Below are 21,430 nucleotides of genomic sequence, written 5' to 3' on the forward strand. Positions count from 1 at the left end.
GTGTGTGTGTGTGTGTGTGTGTGTGTGTGTGTGTGTGTGTGTTTGTTAGTGGAGACAGTCTTGTTTTATTTATTCTTGTATTTACTGCTCAGCTTGAGGGCTCTTGTGAGCCTAAGCTTTACCAGGTGTGGGATTCCGAAACACAGGCTGCATCCCAATCCACCTCCTCTCCTGTCACCTTCACTGGACACCCCCTCGACGGGATGTTTTTCTCAAAGGAAAGGAAATGTGCAGCTCATGGGTAGACATTTCTGACTCCCTGCAAACAGAAAAAATATTAAACTAAGCTCATAGTAACTGTGAGCCTCTAAGCCAACACCTGAAACTGAAGTCTGTGGGTATCAAGCACAGCTCTATACATCCACAGATCCGGAGATCCAACAGATGCAGTGGGTTAGCTGGCTAATTGTTGTCAGCTAGCTAATGTATAGACAGCTAGCTCTATCTGGTTAGGTATGAAAGCTAATAAATAGCTAGTAAATAAGCTAGCTGGTCCAGCCAGGTAGCTCCTTTATTTCAATATGAAGGCATGTTTATGCATATTATTTTTAATTTATAGCGATGACAGAAAACATTTACAGCCCATGTGGTACTGTTTACATTTATGCAAATGTTTTTTTTTTCTCTGGATGATTAAGCCCCTGGCCTCAGATGGGTGGTTTGAGCTGTCTCCCCCTATGACGAACAGTGATTGGTCATCGGCTTGCATTTGTCATTGTGCAGTCAACACCTGTGCAGACTTACTGACAGAGGACAGTTGGCACAACAACCCCCCTCGGTCAGATTTGACTCCTATTGTATTCAAATGACTGTGTAGTGGGTGGCAAGGGGAGTTAGCCAATGAGGATGTAGGGGGGAGATTGGGAAGCAGTCACAGACCCATTATATCCTCTTAACACTCCTGTCTCACAGTTTCCTCTCTAGTCTTTGTTTACATGTGACTGTGACGTGACATGTGAGAGTACTGTACCCAGACCATGTGGAAGCTGGTGTGGTCTCTCTTTTTTCCCTTTCTTCAAGCTCTATTGGATGAAATATTTTTAATAAAGAACTTTTAAAAGTAAAAACAAAATCTCTGTCTCACTTCCCTGCAGCCTTGTCAGAGAATAAGAGAGAATTTGAGACGTGTATCTTTCTGGTGTTGGATGTAGAGGGTTTGGTGAATACACACACACAAATGTGAGTTCTGTACATGTTGAAATATGTCCCTCCTTCAATGATATTTTATCAGTACTCCTGCAGTGTGGCAGGAGCTGTCTGTTGTGTTTTAATGACATTCTTTTGTCAGCTTGTTCCCATTGCAGTTTCAGGTATATGACAGGTGTGGCTGTGCATCAGTACATCCTGTTATGTGGGGAGCAGAGAAATGTCTGCTCTTATCTGTTTGGCTGTAAATATTTATGTAATAAAATGTTGTCATTTACTCATTGCTGGTGTGATCTCTGCTTCTTTGCTGCATCCACAGACTCTAGTTCCCTGCTCTTCCCACTCAGGAAAGCACCTTATATAAGCAAGATTTTAAACAAAATCATCTTTAAAAACAGGGTATTATACCTAAGTGATTGAGAATGTAATGTAATTTTAATGTAACTATTGGTGATGTAGGGAAAACTAAGGTTGCGGTAAGTCAATGGGCAAAAGGGAAATTAACATTTTTCAAGAGACAGATTCTGATTCCTTTGCAACACATCTGGATTCTAGTCAGGTCACAGGGAGCAGTGAAGAAGTAAGTAGCTCCTTATGCAAACTCATTCTGGAGGGGAGTACTTGAACAGGGTCAGGAGAGAGCTGTATACAGGCGCTCTGTGTCTCATTGCAGGTGTGTGTTATTTGTGAAGTCCTCATTAGATTGTAGACTCTGATTTAGAGTTATGAAAGTAATCCCTGGCTGACCTCTCCTACAGTGCTGACAATGAGAACAACGGATTATGGCCGAGTTCCTTCCTGCTATGCCCAAAACAACTAAACCCCCTCCCTCCCCCCTGCCACAACCACACATGTACACACACAGGAAATGCCAATGTGTTGATACCTTATGTCTCATTATCCCATTCCACTAAACAACCATTGCCTTCCACTCTAACCAACTCCAGTAAACATACTCCCACTAATCAGCTGTCCTACACACATGCCAGCCCCCACCCCCTAGTCTACACAAACGAATCCCTGCCCAATCAACGCTCTTACGCATATTAACACCCTTATCCACACATACCAAGTGAAATCTACCCTAATCTACCCCCCCCCCCACCCCCCCACCCCACACACACACACACGCACACACAAACACACACCTTCCCAGGAGCTGAATGAGAACACTCATGGAAATAAACTCATGGGATATGAGGTTTCAGAATCAGTTGATGTAGTGAACAACAGCAACACACTGATTGTGTAATTGTCTAACTTGTGTGACTCCAAACAATACTTTTTATTGCTGTTGAAGTTCTCCATTTTTTAACTACAAGACTCTAGTGATCCTCAAACCCCCATGATTACTTATCACCATTGTGTGATAAGTAATCATCAAAATAAATGGCAGTTATCAAAATAACTGCCAAAATAAATGAAACAATTGAGTAAATAAGGGACACAATGTATATTGAAAGCAGGTACTTCCACACAGGTGTGGCTCCTGAGTTAATGAAACATCTCATCATGCTTAGGGTCATGTATAGCAATGTGGGGGTTGGCCCTGTTGCCCATGATTTTGGCTGCCATAGCTTAAGGAAGAGATTTTGTCTTTGAGTGATGCAAAGAACACGGCAGTGATAAATGTCACATGGTCAGATGAGTCATCCTTCACCCTGTTCTCAACAAGTGGTGCATGCTAAATTCTGACATGGTTTCGGTCCACTCAGTCTCTTAGAGGGCAGTGTAAATGACAATAAATACAAAGCCATTGTGAGTGAAGGCCTTCATCCTATGGTGAAGCATTTCTATCCTAATGGGAGTGGTCTTTTCCAGGATGACAATTCCCCCATCCACACAGCATTGGTGGTCACTGAATCATTCGATGAGCGTGAAAACTATGTAAACCACATGCCATGGCCATCTGTCAGATTTCAACCCAGTTAAAAAGTAATGGGAGATTTTTGGAGTGACGCCCAAAGCAGGCTTTTTCACCACCATCAACAAAGCACCAAATACTGGAATTTCTCATGGAAGAATGGTGTTGCATCCCTCCACCAGAGTTCCAGACACTGGCAGAATTTATGCCAGGGCATATTGAAGCTGTTCTAGTGGCTTGTGGTGATCCACTGCTCTATTAAGACACTTTATGTTGGCATTGCCTTTATTTTGGCTGTTACCTGCATATAGTATAAGACAGCATGCACGGAGATCAGATAAAGGGAAATTTAATTAGATTCCATTCTTTGGAGATAATCAGCGTACTACAAATGGGTCCTGTCTCCCATCACCCTCACTCACCAAAACTACTGAACACCAGCCAATGGCTGCACCTGTGCCCCAGATGTCTTGGGCCTGTCTCTCCATCTGCTTCTTATAAATAAGTGCCCTGGACTGGTTACCATTTTTATCTGAGAGAGAATTTTATGTGCTGCTCTTCTTCTATGCGATTGATAGCAGTTTAATGCCTTTAATCTGCAAAAAGTGAGGAGACACCCATGAGCTGAATAGCTACCTACAAAATGTGAGCAGAGACTGAGTGATTCCCTTTATCTGCAATATGACATTAGCTGTGTCATGTTACCGATCCCTGCTGTGACCCTCTTGCCCCAACACACACACACACACGGACACACACACAGACACAGACACAGACACACACCTGTCGGGTCACGGTCACGGTCATTGTGACTAATCTGTCTCCATGCTGACTGAGTGGAACTAGGGCAATCCCCTCAGCCTGGTCAGATCAAATGCACGACCTGGGGCAGGCTGGAGGTAAGGTAAGATGTGTGTGTGTGTGTGTGTGTGTGTGTATGTGTGTGTGTGTGTGCATGTCAGATGATCACATGATTGGAAAGGGATAATGAGGGACACACAGGATACATATACTGTCTCATAGCTCAGGCCTTTCCACTCCTTACCATTCCAGCATCCTCTTGACTTCACGTTCCACAGGTTAGTGCGTATGTGAATGTGGGTTACAATATCGTACATGCGTTGCATGCAGCAGCAGGCTGGGGTATAGGGGTAGCGCAGTTGAAGGAATTATTTCACAATTCCTTCCTTCATAATTATTTAATAATTGCCTTAGTAAGGCAAATTGACTGGCTCTGTTCAGCATTGTCTGTTTTGTCTCAGACTCGGGGTTCTTGATATCATCACCATGAGTCCCAAACAAGTTGTGTTTAAGAAGATGTCTCGGGACAAGACGGTGAGTGCACACTGCCTTTTTATGCTCTAACAGCTAATTTTCCTGGAGATTGATTCCATGTACGTTGGTTTAGTCAGTGTCCATTCCCAGACAGGTGACTATCCCATGTGTGATACTCGCTCACCTTTATAATGGTTTTCCTGTGACCTTTGTGTGTAATTTTGAATTCTGAAAATACAACCTATAGTCACATTCATCCAATTCTCCAATATACAGCTGTATGTCAAAAAATAGGGAGCTTTACAAACAAATACCCCTTCCACACGCCAGCTCTCCTAGCCTGCTGCCCCCAGCCCTTCATCCTCTCAGCCCTCCGGACCTACTGCTTTCTGCCTTCATGACCCCTGATGGAAGCAGACCACAGTGTAACAGTGTGTTTCTGTCGGATTAGGTGGGCGTGTACATGGGGAGGAGGGACTTTGTGGATCATGTTGACTCTGTGGACCCAGTGGGTGAGTTCAGCTGCGTAGCATTAAAAAAGCATTGATCTTCATCAGTCTGACAATCTATCAATCGGTCAGCACAACCATTCACCTAGTGATTAACCACCTAAAAGACACAGATAGAATTGTGGCAGCATTACAGGGTTGTATTTAAACAGAACATTAAGAAATTAAGAATATATTTTCATATTTCTCAATATTTTCTGAATATTTTCAGATAATACTTCATTAATGATTACTTTCTGTTACATTTTGTTGCTTGCCTTTGAACTGAAGAATATCTAGAAAATAGCACAGATGGACTGTAAACTATATTCAACAATATACAGTAAGCATTAAAAGGCTTTTTACAATAGTGTGGATTATTGAATTATATAGTAATATATACTGTGCAGACAAAAGGTTGTAGCCATTTATATTCTGGTGCATCTTAATACATACAGTAGCCTTATAGACTTTTCTAGCAGGTTTTCTTGCTGCATCACATCCTTTAAGTAGCCTTCTGATTTCAAAAGTGACCTTCATACAGGTGACAGACAGATACCTGAGCCCTATTCCAGACCTGTTGTCAATTCAAAGGTCATCTTTTTATAGAATGATATTATCTCCAAGTATTGCTCATCCTTCTTAGGCAGCTTCTTGGATCTTCATTTACTGGGCTTCAGGCCATCAACTGCAAGTGATGTTTCTCTGCACTTGTTGACTGAGGTTTCCATACCACACATTGAAAATTAAGTGATGTGAGCTCTTTCATTCAGTGCTTTTCCTTCTTAAGCAGTACCATAAGGCCAAAATGTTCTCTCTAGCCATATAAGATGACATAATTCCATGTATTGTAGCCTGTGAATGTATCTTTTTCTCTGATTTTATTTTTACAGAACTGTGCATTGACACGTATTAAGATGTTCCCTTTATATGCATATGAGAGTTTACATTACTTTTTCACAAGATAATAATCTGTTCTAGATATCAGAGCTGTTAAAACATAAATCCAGCCGACAAACGTCCAACATCGAGGTATCCTAACCTGTTCTTTCCCTATGGGCCACTAGATGGCGTTGTCCTGGTTGATCCATCGCTGCTGAAAGGAAACAAAGGTGTGAATTGTCTCTGACACCTAATCATAGCATGAGCAGTGCAGTACCAGTCAAAAGTTTGGACACACCTGGACACACAAGTATTCAAAGACATTTTGATCTAAATACTTATGCTTAAATGCTTGAAATTTGTTTCCTAGACAAATATAAATGTTGAAGCTGATACCTATGTATGAATTTCTTTCCAAAAATTAAAAAAAAAAATGTTGTCTACTTCGAAGAATCTAAAATATAACATAGGTTTGATTTGTTTAACACTTTTTGGTCGCTGCATAATTCTATTTGTGTTATTTCACAGATTGTCTTTAGTGATGTCTTTACTATTACTCTAAAATGTGGAAAGAGGAAAAAATAAAGAATAAAAGTTGTGTCCAAACCTTTAGCTGATACTGTATGTGTAGACATCTCAGATTAAGAAATTAGGTGATTCATACAATTTAACAGAGATGCTTGTGAAGAGGAGTAACTGACGGCGCGTGACCGTGTCTGTGCCTTTCCGTTAGCGTTCGTCACGTTGTCCTGCGTGTTCCGCTACGGCCCGGATGATGAGGAGGTCCTGGGTATAGCGTTCCGCAGGGACATTTACATGTGCACCCGGCAGGTGTACCCTCCCCTGCAGGACAAGGAGAAGAGCACACACACCAAGATGCAGGAGAAACTGCTGCGCAAGCTAGGGGACAACGCCTACCCCTTCTTCTTTGAGGTGAGGGGACTGTCATACCTGGAGGGCATACACACACACACACACACACACACATACACAGAGTAAAGGCAGAAAAGTGGACATGCTATATGTTCTGTGAGTGAGTAGAAATAGTCAAAATGTTCTACAAGTAAGCAGATACTGTCTGTGTGTTTTGTGAGAGAGTGAGTATGGGCATTCAGTGTGTTCTGTGAGTGAGTGGGTAGGTGCTGTCAGTGTGTTCTGTGAGTGAGTGGGTAGGTGCTGTCAGTGTGTTCTGTGAGTGAGTGAGTCGGTGCTGCCAGTGTGTTCTGTGAGTGAGTGAGTGAATAGGCATTGTCAGTGTGTTCTGTGACTAGATGAGTGAGTAGGCACTTCCGGTGTGTTCTATGAGGAAGGAGGGTCTGCAGTCAGTGTGTTTTATGTGTTTCAGCTTCCAGACAACCTGCCGTGCTCTGTGGGTCTGCAGCCTGCAGCTACTGATGTGGGGAAGGTGAGGGCGATGAAGTTCACCTGCAAATTCTTTTCTCTTTCACCTCCCCCTGCTGTATTTGTGTCCCTCCTTATTCTTTGTATACCTCTCTTGTTCTTTCTCTTTTCTGTCTCTGATTGTCTGGCTCATATAATATTGAGTGTCCCACATTGTTCTCTTGACAGTACTGCGCTGTAGATTTTGAAGTAAAGGCCTTTTCAGCCAAGAGCCCAGATGAAAAAATCCGCAAAAGGTGAGGCCAGATGACAGAATGTGAGACCCCACTGACTCCAAGTTTCTGTGTCTACAAGAATCCTCAAGTTTCTTTGAGGATTCGTTATGGTATCCCTACAGATTTTTGACTGCAGGTAGATGATATTGACTGTGACAATCTCCCTCTTTGGAGGTTACTGGCTGACTGTCTCAAGATGGATATTATTGACTGTGATCATCTCTCTTAGCGGGTATTATTGAGTGTGACCGCCTCTTTCAGTGGAGGTTACCAGCTGTGACCATTTAAAAGCGGAGGGTATTGACTGTGACCGTCTCTCTCAGGAGTTCCGTCGGACTGATGATCCGCAAGGTACAGTACGCTCCTGAGGATGATGGACCACCCCCCTCTGTGCAGACCACTTTTGACTTGGTCATGTCCGAAAAACCTCTGCATTTGGAGGCCAGCCTGGGGAAGAAGGTAAATTTAACCCCTCAGATAAAACAACCACTGTGAGATGAGGAACAGGAGAATACAATGACAGTCGAGGTGGCAACAGATGTATTATTTTTTCCCAAATTTATTTTATTTAATTATATTTTTAACAAGTTTATTTTACTAGATTGTGGTGGCAGTGTACCTTAGTGGTAAGGAACAGGGCTCATAACCAAAAGGTTACTGGTTTGATTCCCTGTTGGGGCAACTGGTGCTGTACGTTTGGGCACGGTACTTAATCCAGAACTGCCTCAGTAAAATATCCAACTGTACAAATGGATAACATGTAAAAACTGTAACCCATGGAGGTTTCTCTGGATAAAAGCATCTGTTAAATGGCAATAATGTAATGTAATGTAGATTATTGATGAGGAGAATTGAAGCCAATCATTAAAAATGATTTCTCTGCAGATATATTATCATGGGGAGAAAATTAACATCCATGTGGACATCAACAATACCTCCAACAAAACAGTGAAGAACATCATCTTATTAGGTAAGACTCACAAACTCTCCAGACACCCATACATTGGCTATTGGCAAACAACAGTCAAGACTATAGTCCCCAGGACTGGCAAAATGTAGTGTGATGGTTAGAGTTAAATTCATCAGAAGGAGGAAAATGTAGAGTGAGGGTTATATTCCTCAATATTAGTGACTTATAAAGTGAGCGTTTAGGGATATATAGGGTGAAATGTATGGATACAATCCTCAGGTTTCTTGAAATGTAAAGCAAGGGTTAAAATTATGTTCCTCAGGGTTAAATCTTTACCTTGAGACATGTGAAATAAGGCATTTGACACTCAAAATTCACCATTTCATAAAATTCACACTCTGAATGCAGAACAAAGTTTTAACACAGAACTGAAACTCTGTAGAGGGAAAAAGTGATGCAGAGACCTCCATCACAGGCAAACACAGGGCTGTCACTCAGAGGGGCACATGGCAGTGGCACCCACCTCTGTCCTCCTGTTTCCTGTTTTCTCAGTGGAGCAGGTGGCCAATGTGGTACTGTATTCTAATGACAGCTACGTGAAGGCAGTGGCTATGGAGGAACCCAAGTGAGTGTGTATTTGTTGGCCTCTTGGTCCCTCTCTTGGTTTATTTTCAGACAACATACGCAGATCATTGGTGTATTCAATGGTGAGGAAAACTGATACATCTATTCCTATTACTCCAGTGATACCGTGGAACCTGGTGCCACCCTGAAAAAAGTATTCACCATCCTCCCCTTGCTGGCTAACAACCATGAAAAGAAGGGTATAGCACTTGATGGAAAGCTGAAGTATGAAGACACCAGCCTAGCCTCCAGTAGCATGTAAGTCACTAATCATAAAGGTAGCAGGATGTGTGGTGAATGATGGGATTAAAAAAAAAACAGATTTGGTTCAACAGGAGATAAGGATCTGAGAATGATATCTGATTCACTATATTCTCTGTATTCAGTGATGAATGAGTATTTGCCTCAAAATGTAGCTCTAGGGTATGTATCAGGGTAGAGGTATTTCAGGTAATGTTTGCCTCAGTTAGGGGGTTTCTTGGAGGTGGTGTGTCATGGTGAAGATGAGTTTCTGTCAGGGTGTGTTTGAATGAGAATATCATGGTTTAGTTGTGTTTCACTAAGGATGTATCTTAGTTAAACTGTTTCAGTGTGAGGATGTATCTAGGTTAAGCTGTGTTTCACTTAGGATGTGTCTTAGTTAAGGTGTCTTGCAGTGAGGATGTGTTTTGGTTAAACTGTTTCAGTGAGGCTGTGTCTTGGTTATGCTGTTTTGTAATGAGGATGTGTCTTGGTTATGCTGTGTTTCGGTGAGGATGTGTCTTGCTTATGCTGTGTTTTAGTGAGGATGTGGCTTAGTTGCTATGTTTCAGTGACAGTGTGTCTTGGTTTACCTGTGTTTCAGTGAGGATGTGTCTTGGTTAACCTGTGTTTCAGTGAGGATGTGTCTTGGTTAAGCTGTGCTTCAGTGAGGATGTTTCTTGGTTAAGATGTATTTTAATGACCCCTTCTCTTGCAGTGTCAAGGACGGTGTGCTGCAGGAGGTGCTGGGGATCCTTGTGTCATACAGAGTGGTGGTCAAGCTCAGAGTCGGCGGGTAAGTGTGTGTGTGTTTTGTATATGTTTTTTTCTCTGTTTGTGTGTGACCGCATGAGAATGTGTATGTATGTCTGTGTGTATGATGTGTGATGTGTATACTGTGAGCAGTATGAGGGCTGTGCATGTATGTGGGCACAAATGTGTTGTATGTGTTTGTATATTCTGGAAGTGCTGTGTGTATGTGTTTGTGAAATTCGAATATCCATCTCATCCAGCTCTAACATCTGTTTTGTTTTTATCTTTTATAGGTCGTTTGGATACAGGTGAGACTCAGGGGTGCTGAAAGGTGCTGAAAGGTGTCTAGAGTACTGTGAGGTATTGGGAGATGTTTGGAGTACTGGGTGGGTGGAGTGTTTAGGTAGTGTTGGTAGCACAGGGGTAGGAGGAATACTGGAGAGTACTCTTTTCCTACTTGGTTTGACCCTACAGCAAGGGTGGCAAAGTAGTATCCATCTTCAAAATTTTGATGAGCACTGATTCAGTGTTTTTGTGATTGTAAGTATATCAGTGTGTTAGTGTTGTGGCGTGTCAGCCCAAGAGTGAGCTGGTGTGTCAGGGCAGCACTGTCAGCCTAGTACTGAGTCACTGTGTTAGTACAGCAGTGTGTCAGTGCAGCAGTGTGTCAGGCCATTAGTGAGGCATTGAGTCAGTGTGCTAGCACAGCAGTATGTCAGTACCGAGATAACTGACGGAAGACTGGTCTCTGTGTTTCAGTGAGGTCAAAGTGGAGCTGCCCTTCCAGCTGATGCAACGCAAACCTGAGCCAGGTACGGTCCACCTCAAACAATTGTCTGTTTACGTCATTGATGGTGTGTGTTTTGAAGAGGAGGGTGACTCTCTTTGATGACTTTTCTTCTCTTCTTTCTTTGCAGAAAGGTGAGCACTTCTGTCTACATGTACAGTTTGTTCTGTGAGTGAGTGACTAGTCAAAATGTTCTATAAGTGAGTAGGCACTGTCTGTCTCTGTTATTCAGTATGTGATTAGTCCTGTCTGTTGCTGTTAATCAGTGTGTGAGTTGTCTTGTCTGTCTCCATTACTCATTGCGATATTAGTCAAGTCTGTCTCTGTCATTCAGTATGTGATTAGTCCTATATTCGTCTTTGTTACTCAATGTGTGAATAGTACTGTCTCCCTCTGTTATTCAGAGTATAATCTGTCTCTGTCTCTGTTACTCAGTGTAACAGTAGTCCTATTTGTATCTAATAAGGTTGTAAACGTATAAATGTTTGTCCGTAGCACAACTATTTTTTCATGGTTGGACGTCTGGAACTCTTTTTATTCAAGTGTACCATGAGATAGAAACCGTGCCAAACATGGAACTGATATTAGTAACTTGATTTTAGAGGAGTACTAAGTGTATATAGTACCAGTCAAAGGTTTGGACACACCTAATTTTGATCTAAAGACTACTGCTTAAATGCTTGAAATTTGTTTATGTATGAATTTCTTTCCAAAAAAAATTTAATTTTAAAAAATATTTTTTGTCTACTTTGAAGAATCTAAAATACAAGATTTGTTTTGATTTCTTTAACACTTTTTGGCCACTGCATAATTCTGTTTGTGTTATTTCATAGATTTGATGTCTTTACTATTATTCTAAAATGTGGAAAATAGTAAAACTAAAGAAAATCCCTTCTATGAGTAGGTGTGAGTAGGTGTTTCTCCCTGTCTGTGTGCTGCCTGACAGTGAGCTGGAGGAAGGGGTGCTTGACGATCTGAAGAACTGCTGCGTGAAGGGATCGAAGGAAAACGAGGAGGATGACGGCAACGCGTCCCCAGCCGAGGGGTGATGAATCTGCGGGGGGGGCTCGAGGGCCAGGCATGTCCCCCTTTTCAATGCCACTCAAAACACCCTCACAAGGTCACTGCAAGGACTACAGGAAATGCATAGGGTGCAGGCGTAGTGCCAAGGGCATGTAGAGGCAGTTAGGGTTAGACAGGGGTATGGATGTATAGAAGGACTAGGGGAATGTGTATAATAGGGGATTAGGATTATAGAGAGATTTAGACAAGTATAGTGATGGCTAGAGTTTATGTAAGATGGGTAGGGGGCGTACAGAGAGTGGTGGGGGTATTTAAGGGTGGAAATGTCTGCACCTCAGTATCTCTTAGGCTGTTTTACTACAGCAGTCCAGTCTGAGATTAGGGGTAAAACTTTATTTAAAACTACAAAGTCTGTAATGTTTAGACTTCAGTGGTATCTGTATGTTGTCAAACGAAAGTCTCGGTAAAAGGAACAGGAGCTTCCGGTTTTGTGTTATGAAGACTTGTTATATCCATGTCCTCCCTCTCTCAAGGAGCAGACGCGGCTGAGTTGCAGGTGTTGTTCGAAGGTAAATAAACATGAAATAAACATGAAAATAATAAAGGTCAAAGTGTAACTGACGTGTTGTAGTAATAAAAGAACTGTGAGTAATCTGTGTGACCTGAGAATGAATATGATGCAGGCTGCTTTGAACGGGCCATCTGGGGCTGGTGAAGATCAGGTTTTGGGTTAGATGTGTGGGGGTATTGGGTTGTGTAAAGATATGTCTGGGTTTTGATTGTGAGCTGTGCTCTTTTTTACGCTGAGTCTCACCTGGAAAGACATTTTTATTCAGGACCAATGTAATTTATTTTGGTTACACACCGGGTGAGTAGCTTGGAATTTGCGTCGAAGTCAGCATGAGCAGGAGTATATTTCGCAATGACTGGATCATCCTCTATGATCCTCTTGATCTCCACTTGTGGTCTCACAGTAACAAGTGGCCATTTCCTTCTGTCACTCAAACTACAGTAGGCGCGGTCATTTCCATCAAAATTTTATTTTAGAAAGGATAAACATTATACAGAGCAAAAAAAAATCCAACAAAAATAATTATATTAAAAATAAATCTGTAAATCATAAAGTTAAATCTCTCTGATGCATGGAGTGGGTGACTTTGTTGGGTCGTCTGATTCTAGCTCGTGCAATAAGAGCCTAAAACAACCTGGCATTTGAAGACCTCCTCTGATCTCTCCAGTTCCTAGTTTCTCTTTGTCTCACTCCCACCAACACATTTAGTTGCCACCTGGATACAGGTGCACACCTATACAATCCCAATGATTCCACTCATCTGCCAATACCATCAGCTGTCATGTACACATCTGCCAAGTCTCTAAAGCAATTTCACCTACAGCAGAGTGTAAGAACTAGGCTTGCAATTTCCAATCTAACTTTCTGTGTGAGGTGTATTTATAATTTGGCGATACAAGGGATGTGTAAGCAATGCAGAAATATAGATTCTACACAAAAATCACCAGAGTGGAGGACTTTCTGGATCAGAGACACTATGGGCTGTGGAGAGCATGGCTCTAAAAATCCTGACTCTAGTGTCATTGAGAAGTTGCGATTTCAAGTTTAATCCAAAATACAGATGAAATTAAATTACCGAAACAGAGCTAATAAATAATTTAACTTACTAGCTAGGAAGATAGTGTGATAGTGTCTGGCTCAAATGGCTTTGGGCAGAGAAATGATTAAATGGAGGTGTGCATCGCTTCTGAGAGCAGGGACAGAAGGAGCGGATACAGGCGGTAGACACACAGGTGAGTTCACTTATTTAATTTATCTGAGATATACCACATGGACAACAGAGCCATTTATGAGGAATGAAATTATATAGAGAAACTTGGATGACTATAAGAAAGTTCAGTGGGGTTGTTGTAAAAGGCTTGTCTCTAGCTAGTGCAAAGTAAGGCAGGGGTCCTCTTTTAGGGGGCTGTTGTCATTTCTTCACCCCCCATCCTCCCAGCAAAAGAGAGGGATTATGGTGAAGGGATAATTGGGGGTCTTAACTCGCCCCAGCTGAAATCTCCCTGCAAAGACGGGGGGAAGTCTCGGAAGAGTGGCGGGTCGCAGGAGTCGGGGTGGAGCAGGAAGCCACTGAAGGTGCTGCTGCTCTCTCCGCTGGCGTACATGCCGTTGGTGCTGGAGTCCTTCACCTGCACCCACACCCGGTCGAACATGGTCAGGTGCAGCACCACTTGCTGCGAGGCGGTGCCCAGGTCCATGGGCTCGGTGGTCTTCACTACGGGCATGAAGTTGTGGAACAGCCCCACCTTCAGCACCTTGCTGAAGACGGACAGGTGGTAGCTGAAGACGTATGTGCCATTGACGGGGGCCATGTAGATGCCGCTGTTGGGGTCGTAGTGCCCCTGCATGTTGTACAGGATATGTGTGAAAGCCACCGGGAGGTTGGGCTGGGGGTATATGGAGCCCAGGGCAGCGGAGAAAGCTGATTGGATGGCAGGGGAGCAAGGCCCCGGAGCTCCCATGACACCTTGGTCTCCCTGGTGCCCCTTCGGACCAGCCATCCCTGGCTGCCCATTGAGGCCCATCTCCCCTTTGTCTCCCTTGGGCCCTTGTGGGCCTGGGTGCCCGTTCATACCGTCAACTCCATCCTGGCAGTTACACGCCCCCTCAGCTCCCTGCTCCCCTTTCTCACCCTGCTCCCCTGGATGGCCAGGAGGACCCATGCTACCTGTGTCGCCCTTCTCCCCCTTCATCCCAGGTGTCCCTGCTGTACCTGGCAACCCTCTCACTCCCGTCTGTCCCGGCAGCCCGGGGTCACCTGCTGGGCCCTGAACGCTCTCACATGTGGCCGGGCAATGCCCTGGCTCCCCCTTGGGTCCCTGCTCCCCTTCGGGTCCTTCCATTCCTGCGTCCCCCTTGTCCCCTGAAAACACAGCACAGCAAAGACGAGCAGGTGATTGCAGCATTTGTGGTATTAATGCAGAAATCTCCCACGCTCAACTGGAGTCTCAAACTCACCCTTATAGCCACGGTCTCCCTTTGCCCCAGTGAATCCCATTGCTCCACGTTCTCCCTTCTGTCCCTCATCACCTTTCTGTCCTAAGGGAGAGAGAAGGAGATGAAGGTGGACACACTTAACACAGCAACAAATTTATAAAATACTACTACATATGCAAAGCATTCTTACCAGCAATTACAACCATGACGAGTCTTACCTTTTACATAGATACTGGACAAACAAGCTTTGCTTTTTTCTCTAGTTACTGTAATGGTGACTATTGCCCTTTGAAAAGATAGTTGTGCCAGGGCAATCGCAGTGTTAGTGGACCATATTAGTGTAGTCACAGTGTTTTGCATTGAGTTGTGAAGTCACAGTGGTGTTTCAGTTGTGGTCATGTAGCCACAGGGTTTCTGAATTGTACATTTGTAGTTGCATTGTTGTTAGGTCATGCTGTTGTTGCTGTGCCATTGTTGTGTTCTCTTAGTATAGATTCAGTGTTGTTGGGCTATGTTAGTATTATTGAGATGTATTCTTACCCTTGAGACCTTGTCGACCGACGAACCCTGGTCGACCTCGGAACCCAGTGAAGCCTCTTCTGCCTGGGCTACCTGGACTTCCTGGAGAAAGCAGGGTGAAGTTAACGACAATCCTGCCTCACTACATGAGACTGTACGTTTGACTCCAGCGACCAAATGAATTTGAAAAAAACTGTTTATTCTCCAATTTCTGTTGCTGACAGACATAGCCATTTGTCCCAGATTTCCTGCTTAACATTGTGTTTTGCAATAATCAGATATTCCAGGTCACTCCCTTTTCCAGAGTCAAAACCGTTTCATGGATTTTTTTTTCTAGCTGAGAGTGCACATTTTCTTTGAAATGTTGCTACTGTTTGATGAAATTTGATGATATTGATAGCGCTTTGGTTGATTGGAATTGGACAGTGATGTGGCGTAAACGTGTGAGGGCACTCCAGCTGCCCTGGTTACCTGGCAGGCCCCTGTCCCCGCGGTCGCCTTTGGGTCCGACCGTGCCCTTGCAGCGGGAGCAGACACAGAACCAAGGCACACTGCTGATGGGTGGCGGCACCGGCGACTCCAGCAGCAACTGGCAGAACGCCAAGTCAGGCTCTGCCCCCGGGGGCAGGGTTCCCATACCGTCAAAGGAGCGTGTCATTCGGGTCATGTTGGCACTCGGGGGAAGCCCCATGCCAGAGGGCATGGGGTGTCCCTCCATGGGCATGGGATAGCCCTCCCCTGGCATGGGATAACCCTCCCCTGGCATGGGATAACCCCCGGGGGGTGTGGGGTACGTGTCGGGGGGCATTTCGTAGCCATCAGGAGGAGCGGGACGATCCGGGGAACCAGGCGGGGGAGGGGGGAACTCTGGACTTCCTCGAGCTTGTGGCATGATCATGGCGGAAGAGAGACACGGCCAGAGCATCAGCCCCAGGAGAGTCCTCTTCACCTGCGGGACAGAAAGAAAGAGAGAGGCGGCAGGCAGAGAGAGAGGGAGGGACAGAGAGAGACAAAACAAAGAGATGGGGATTGAGGAGGAAGAGAGGGAGGGAGATGGTGAAAGAGGGAGACAGAGAGAGACCAAACGTAGGAGGAAGGAATGAGGAGGAAAAGAAAGAGGGAGACAGAGATTTAGGGTTTTAGAGACTTTGGTCTATGTTGAAAACCTTGTAACTATGGCATGTTTAATACAATACACAAGAGCACATTAGATACAAAAACTTGTTAAAGACCTTCACACATTCTTCAATCATATCACCTCTCTGGGTACTGCTAAATGTGGCATTCATCTGTGGAACACCAATTTGTCTTCCTCTAGCGTTCCCACTACTTTGTGAAAGTAAATGCAATTAAATTTGCTAAAATTGCTAAAATGATTCATTCTCCTTTAAAAAATTAACAACAGATTTATTTTTCATCACATTTAGGTTACTTGTGCCCTTATGTGTTTTCTCTCTGTATCTCTTCTGTTTTTGTGTGTTGCCATTTTGGCATGTCCCATCACAAAATTGAAGAGGCATTCTGAGTACCATCTCTCCCATGCTATGACAATATCATACATACCTCATTACATGCCAACTGTCCAAAAGTCCCATTTAAAAAGTGAAAAGACTTTCAAATGAGGGACAGAGATGAGAGATGGTAGTCAGACATGTACATAACTACTCCCACTCACGCACTAGCACAAGCCTAAATCATTGTGCAGAGTTACAAAATTGAAAATTAGGTTCAGTTTAAGATCAATTAGCTCTTTAATAAATTACCATATGGTCTACATCCTTTCATTTTTGTGCGTATTAGCCAATCAAGATGACCACTAATCTGTGTTACTAAACAGGGTTTAAGCGAAATAAATGAAAACTAACTAAGCACATGGATGTGGCTCAACAAGGGCCAAAAACTGTTATAGTCAAACCAAGAGCACCATTAAGCTGACAAGCCAATCAACATGCACAGCAAGCCCCAGCACCAGTGTCCATAACCCCCATCTGCCTTAAGCGATCCACAAACTCATCTACGCTGCGTGGTGCAATACTTCACACACCCTGTTCAAACTCATTACTCCACACCTGCCCTGTGTGGTCCACTAACTCACCTATGTTAAACAAAATCACCTATGTGGCGGACTTCTTCACCTACCCTGTCCAATCTCCATATGCATACCTGCCCTGTGCAGGTCACTAACCCACCTATGCTGTGTGGTCCGGTAACACACCTGTCCTTTCTAGTCCAACACTTCACCTCCCCTGTTTCAATCTCCAAACCCCTGTGCGATCCAACGGGAGCATTGGAAAGTGCAGGATAATAGAAAAAAACAAGTGCTCAAATGACAAAATAAAAACCGAAAGAATAGAGTAACCCCTGAATGTTTAAGAGTGAACATTTATTGTGATGCAAAGCTTATGAAAAGGAAGACAACATACAGAAAATAAAGTACAATTTTTTCAGTTCTCCATAAACAATTGTCAGCTTTGCGCCACATGTAGATAAATGTTCACTCTGCAATTCACAGGATGCAGCTTTTTTATTCCAAGGTTTCATCTGCCGTCTTCAGTCCTCTTCTTCATTTCTCGATCCACTACCTCACACATCCTGGCCAGCCTCCACACTTCAGTCCACTACCTCACCTGCCTTCTCAAATGTCCTCACTCCACACCTGCCGTGCTTGGTCCACTCCCTCACCTGGTCGAGTGTGTTGTCAGAGCACCTGAGTGTGAGAGGGGACGGGGGCAGGAGAGAAGGGAGAGTCAGCACTCACCATTCCAGTGAAGCGCTGAGCCATGGTCCGCTAGACCGCGCGTCTTTGAAAATGAACGCCCCCGAGCCGCGGAACTGACCAATTTATAAACCTCAGCGAAAAGTGGCATGCGGTGCCCGCACTCACGCCCTCTTGCCCTCCAGACAAAGCCGAGGTGGGAAGTAAACGATACCTCATTGTGCGTGGAGAGAAAAGTGGGACTTCTGCTTCACCGCTCAGGCGGGTACCGTAAGATGACCTCATTAGCATTTCACACCACAGCCCAGAAAGTGATCATAAAAAGTAATAGACTCTTCTTGGGAGGGTGATATTGTTAAGCTGATGAGGAGATAAGGGGCCCAGACTGAAAGGCAATCCTTCTGAGATCTCCTCTGTAATAACTGGGCCCTGAAACAGAGCCCAGGTGGCCTAAATCTGACCACGTGTCCCAGACACCAGACACTCTCCACAGAACAATTCAGTTGCATAAAACCATATTTTTCAACAATAAGTGTACTCTTGTAACAGTGAAATCCGACAGTGAGATTAACCAGAAGTAGGATCTGGTGCATGGAAGATGCTCCGCCATTTACTTTGCACAGAAAATGCTTTTGATATTTCTAATCCCTAATGCAATCAATGTATTGGTTATGTATGTGACTGCAGTCTCAGTTTAGCATATGTTATCATTGAATATTTCTTGTTCTAGTTTATTTAACAAAGAACTTTCCAGAACATCTATGATTTTCTCATTGGCAGGCTTAAACTTGATCTCTTTCTCCCTCTTGTCCTTTTGACCCATAACAGCCAGAGCCAGGACTCCAAAATTATTACAATATAATTCAAGCATGTGGACTCCAGAACTATCACTCCAGCACAAGGACTCCACAACTTGTACTCCAATGGAGAGACTTGTGGGGCCCGGTCCATGGGAACGGTCCCTCACACACACTAGGATACAGATCAGTCCCAGCTAATCCAATCCTCTAGACGTGAGACCGTGCCCAGCTATGGATGGAAGCTGACCTTCAGAGTGGAGGGAGAAGACAGAGTTGCCCGTTGGATCACTTTGATGAACACTGGGTGTCCTAGGGACAACCCCACCTCCAGCTCAATGCTTCCTGGCTGTGGAACCGAACACCACCCCCATTCAGGCCCCTCTATAAGATATCAAACAGAGCACATGAAACCCAATCGCAGAAACAAAGTAGGAACACAAAGGAATAACAGGGAACAAAGGCCTATCCCTAATAACTGTCCTCGTTTCCACAAAATAAGACAAATATTTCCCTTGGCTGTTTATGTGTGTGTTTTTGGATCCACCTCCTTTGACATGCTATTCTATGGATCAGAATTTTACTACTTCCCTATGCCCTGCATACCAGCTTCTGTGAATCAGCCCATGTCCTGCACAATGAAAAACTGCAGGTCATTTATTACTAGACACAATCTTAATAGAATCAGTCACAACATGGACGTGCTGAGTCATGACTTACGTTTATTAATAAAAAAAAAAAAAGTTTATTTGGGAGGATATTTTGATTTTCACAGTGTTATTGTATTTTGTTAATTGATTTGTAAAAGCTATTATTGTGTTGTAATATGTATTCTGATTTTTACTTTTTTATTATTATCTATATTCAATTATTATGTAAATTGTTATCCATATACACCGATACCAATGATCCTAGCTGATGCATGATCTGCAGGTGTTCAATAAGGGCGTGTGCTTCTTGTTCAGTCCAATACTGACAGCCTTGTGCTGAAAATGAGTTCTTTAGGGATTCATTGAGAAACAAAGACATGAAACAAATTAAGCACTAAGTAAAGCTGTCTTTTGCCTCCTCCATCATTAATCCCATACCATGAAAAGTGAACTGAACCAAGTACATCATTCTCAATGCACAACGCAATGACATTCAAACTGATAGTCCGGTTAGAAAAACATTAAACATACTTAGTTTCTCAATGTTAATGAAGATGACAGAGACATTTTTAAATTAAATGTATGATGAATTAATTGTTTAATTAACTCACTGCTGTTGGTTTCATTCCAATGAATTAAAGCAATCATATAAACATCAGTAAATCTGAAATTTGAGAAATGACCTATTTACACCAAAGGCCTTCAAACATACATCTAAAGCTTATGTGTGTGTGTGTCTGTGTGTGTGTGTGTGATACTTATTATCCTCTTATCTCAGCACTTGTTCAGTTTGAATGAAGAGACTTGTAACTGTTTGTAGGCATAACATAACTATTTGGAGGAGTACAACAGTACAGAGTGTGCTGTGTGTTATCTTCACTCCAGACTGTCACAACACATAGCATCCTATAAATCATACTGTCAGCGTACCTCAGTACCGAAGCCCAGAAAGTGAATCTGACCCGTGAAAAACAATTTTGTTTCTTCTAAGGAGAGGCAAAAAAGTACTACATTCTCCAAAAATTTGCAAAAAAAATCAACATTTTTCATTCTGCTCTTAACAATAAAGCTTAAGATTGAGGCGCATTGAGGATCAAATTAACGCCGGGAAGGTTTTGTGTTCAATGATTTTGGCAAAGAAGAGCAGGCTGCCTCAGGTTAAATTCTGGGCTTTTATGTAGGCTAGGGCAGGCACCCCCTGCAGGAAGTGGATGGGAGAGCAGGCACTCGGACAGTAAATTTCCACACAGAGGAACCCCTGCCACAGTGAGGCATTGCTGATCAATTAGCCAATCAATCAGTCAGTCACCTACAGCTATTTCACAGCTGTGATCTGAGCCCCTATACCTCCTCCCTCCCCAATCTCTCTGTCTGTCTCCGTCTCCCTCCCTCCCTCCCTCCCTCTCTCTCTCTCTTTCTCTCTTTCTCTCTCTCTCTCTCTTTCAGCCATTGTAACAGATGACTTGAAAGGCTTTGCCATTCTGTGATTGTCTGCCCGCGTGAGAGGCTGTCACAGATAAGAACATAAGTGCATAAGAATGCATAAGCCGAGAACAGGCCACTCTGTACATTCCATAGCTCCTTTTTCATCTATAATCTAGAGTCAACCTATCACAGTGTCCAATTTGCTCTTACAGTCTCTGACTCAACAGCAAATCCGAGCGAGTTGTTCAGTGCCCTAAGAATGATGAAGAAGCACTGTCTAGTGTCAGTGCAAGACCTACATTTACCCAGCGGTAACCTGTGAGGAAAATGTCTGCGTATTTTTCAACTGGACACTTCTTTATTAACCCTGCAGGCTGTGAACAGTGTTCATTTTCAGAAATAAAATATTAGAGGGAAGTATATTGGTAATGTCTTTCCTGATACACATTAGCTTATTCAAAAATTCTTTTGCATGAATGACAGCTTCTTGAAGATTTAATAAGAAATTGTATGTGAAGAAGAGGCGATTTTATATACCGTGTTTTGCGTGCTTGTGTATGTGTTATGTATATGAGAGTTCTTCATGTATGTCAATGTTTGAATGTTGGTGTGTTTGTGTGTGCTGGACTGGGAGTGCTGGCGGGGGGGGGGGCGCAGGGGGATGGGCATAGTAGCAAAAATCAAATGAGCACAGACTGTGGACTCACA

The 21,430-nt window shown here is 43.5% G+C and overlaps 2 protein-coding genes across 2 annotated transcripts; one reads left to right on the plus strand and one right to left on the minus strand.

Moving 5' to 3' along the window:
• The first annotated feature begins 4,297 nt into the window (after positions 1 to 4,297).
• Positions 4,298 to 11,634, plus strand: saga (S-antigen; retina and pineal gland (arrestin) a). Its single transcript, XM_036554943.1, has 15 exons — positions 4,298 to 4,345; positions 4,737 to 4,797; positions 5,841 to 5,885; positions 6,389 to 6,588; positions 7,001 to 7,060; positions 7,225 to 7,292; positions 7,595 to 7,730; positions 8,157 to 8,241; positions 8,734 to 8,806; positions 8,926 to 9,063; positions 9,764 to 9,841; positions 10,092 to 10,106; positions 10,558 to 10,610; positions 10,716 to 10,719; positions 11,517 to 11,634. The coding sequence occupies exons 1-15, from the start codon at positions 4,298 to 4,300 to the stop codon at positions 11,632 to 11,634; spliced, it is 1,182 nt and encodes a 393-aa protein (XP_036410836.1).
• A 1,671-nt stretch (positions 11,635 to 13,305) lies between these two features.
• LOC118796113 (inner ear-specific collagen-like) lies at positions 13,306 to 15,942 on the minus strand. Its single transcript, XM_036554944.1, has 4 exons — positions 15,606 to 15,942; positions 15,156 to 15,236; positions 14,637 to 14,717; positions 13,306 to 14,541 (listed from the first exon to the last, which is right to left on the minus strand). The coding sequence occupies exons 1-4, from the start codon at positions 15,940 to 15,942 to the stop codon at positions 13,631 to 13,633; spliced, it is 1,410 nt and encodes a 469-aa protein (XP_036410837.1). The 3' UTR covers positions 13,306 to 13,630.
• Between the last annotated feature and the right edge of the window lie 5,488 nt (positions 15,943 to 21,430).

The sequence above is a fragment of the Megalops cyprinoides genome, chromosome 20 (genome assembly GCF_013368585.1).
Source record: "Megalops cyprinoides isolate fMegCyp1 chromosome 20, fMegCyp1.pri, whole genome shotgun sequence".
NCBI classification, from domain to species: domain Eukaryota; kingdom Metazoa; phylum Chordata; class Actinopteri; order Elopiformes; family Megalopidae; genus Megalops; species Megalops cyprinoides.

What these genes read in the sequence shown, in the direction of transcription:
- saga (XM_036554943.1), top strand. Translation starts at nt 4,298, where the DNA reads ATGAGTCCCAAACAAGTTGTGTTTAAGAAGATGTCTCGGGACAAGACG. An exon ending in AGATGTCTCGGGACAAGACG is followed by an intron (nt 4,346 to 4,736) that starts GTGAGTGCACAC and finishes CTGTCGGATTAG; the next exon opens with GTGGGCGTGTACATGGGGAG. An exon ending in GATGAAAAAATCCGCAAAAG is followed by an intron (nt 7,293 to 7,594) that starts GTGAGGCCAGAT and finishes CGTCTCTCTCAG; the next exon opens with GAGTTCCGTCGGACTGATGA.
- LOC118796113 (XM_036554944.1), bottom strand. Translation starts at nt 15,942, where the DNA reads ATGCCCCCCGACACGTACCCCACACCCCCCGGGGGTTATCCCATGCCA. An exon ending in CGGGGACAGGGGCCTGCCAG is followed by an intron (nt 15,237 to 15,605) that starts GTAACCAGGGCA and finishes TGCTTTCTCCAG; the next exon opens with GAAGTCCAGGTAGCCCAGGC. An exon ending in GGGAGACCGTGGCTATAAGG is followed by an intron (nt 14,542 to 14,636) that starts GTGAGTTTGAGA and finishes CTGTGTTTTCAG; the next exon opens with GGGACAAGGGGGACGCAGGA.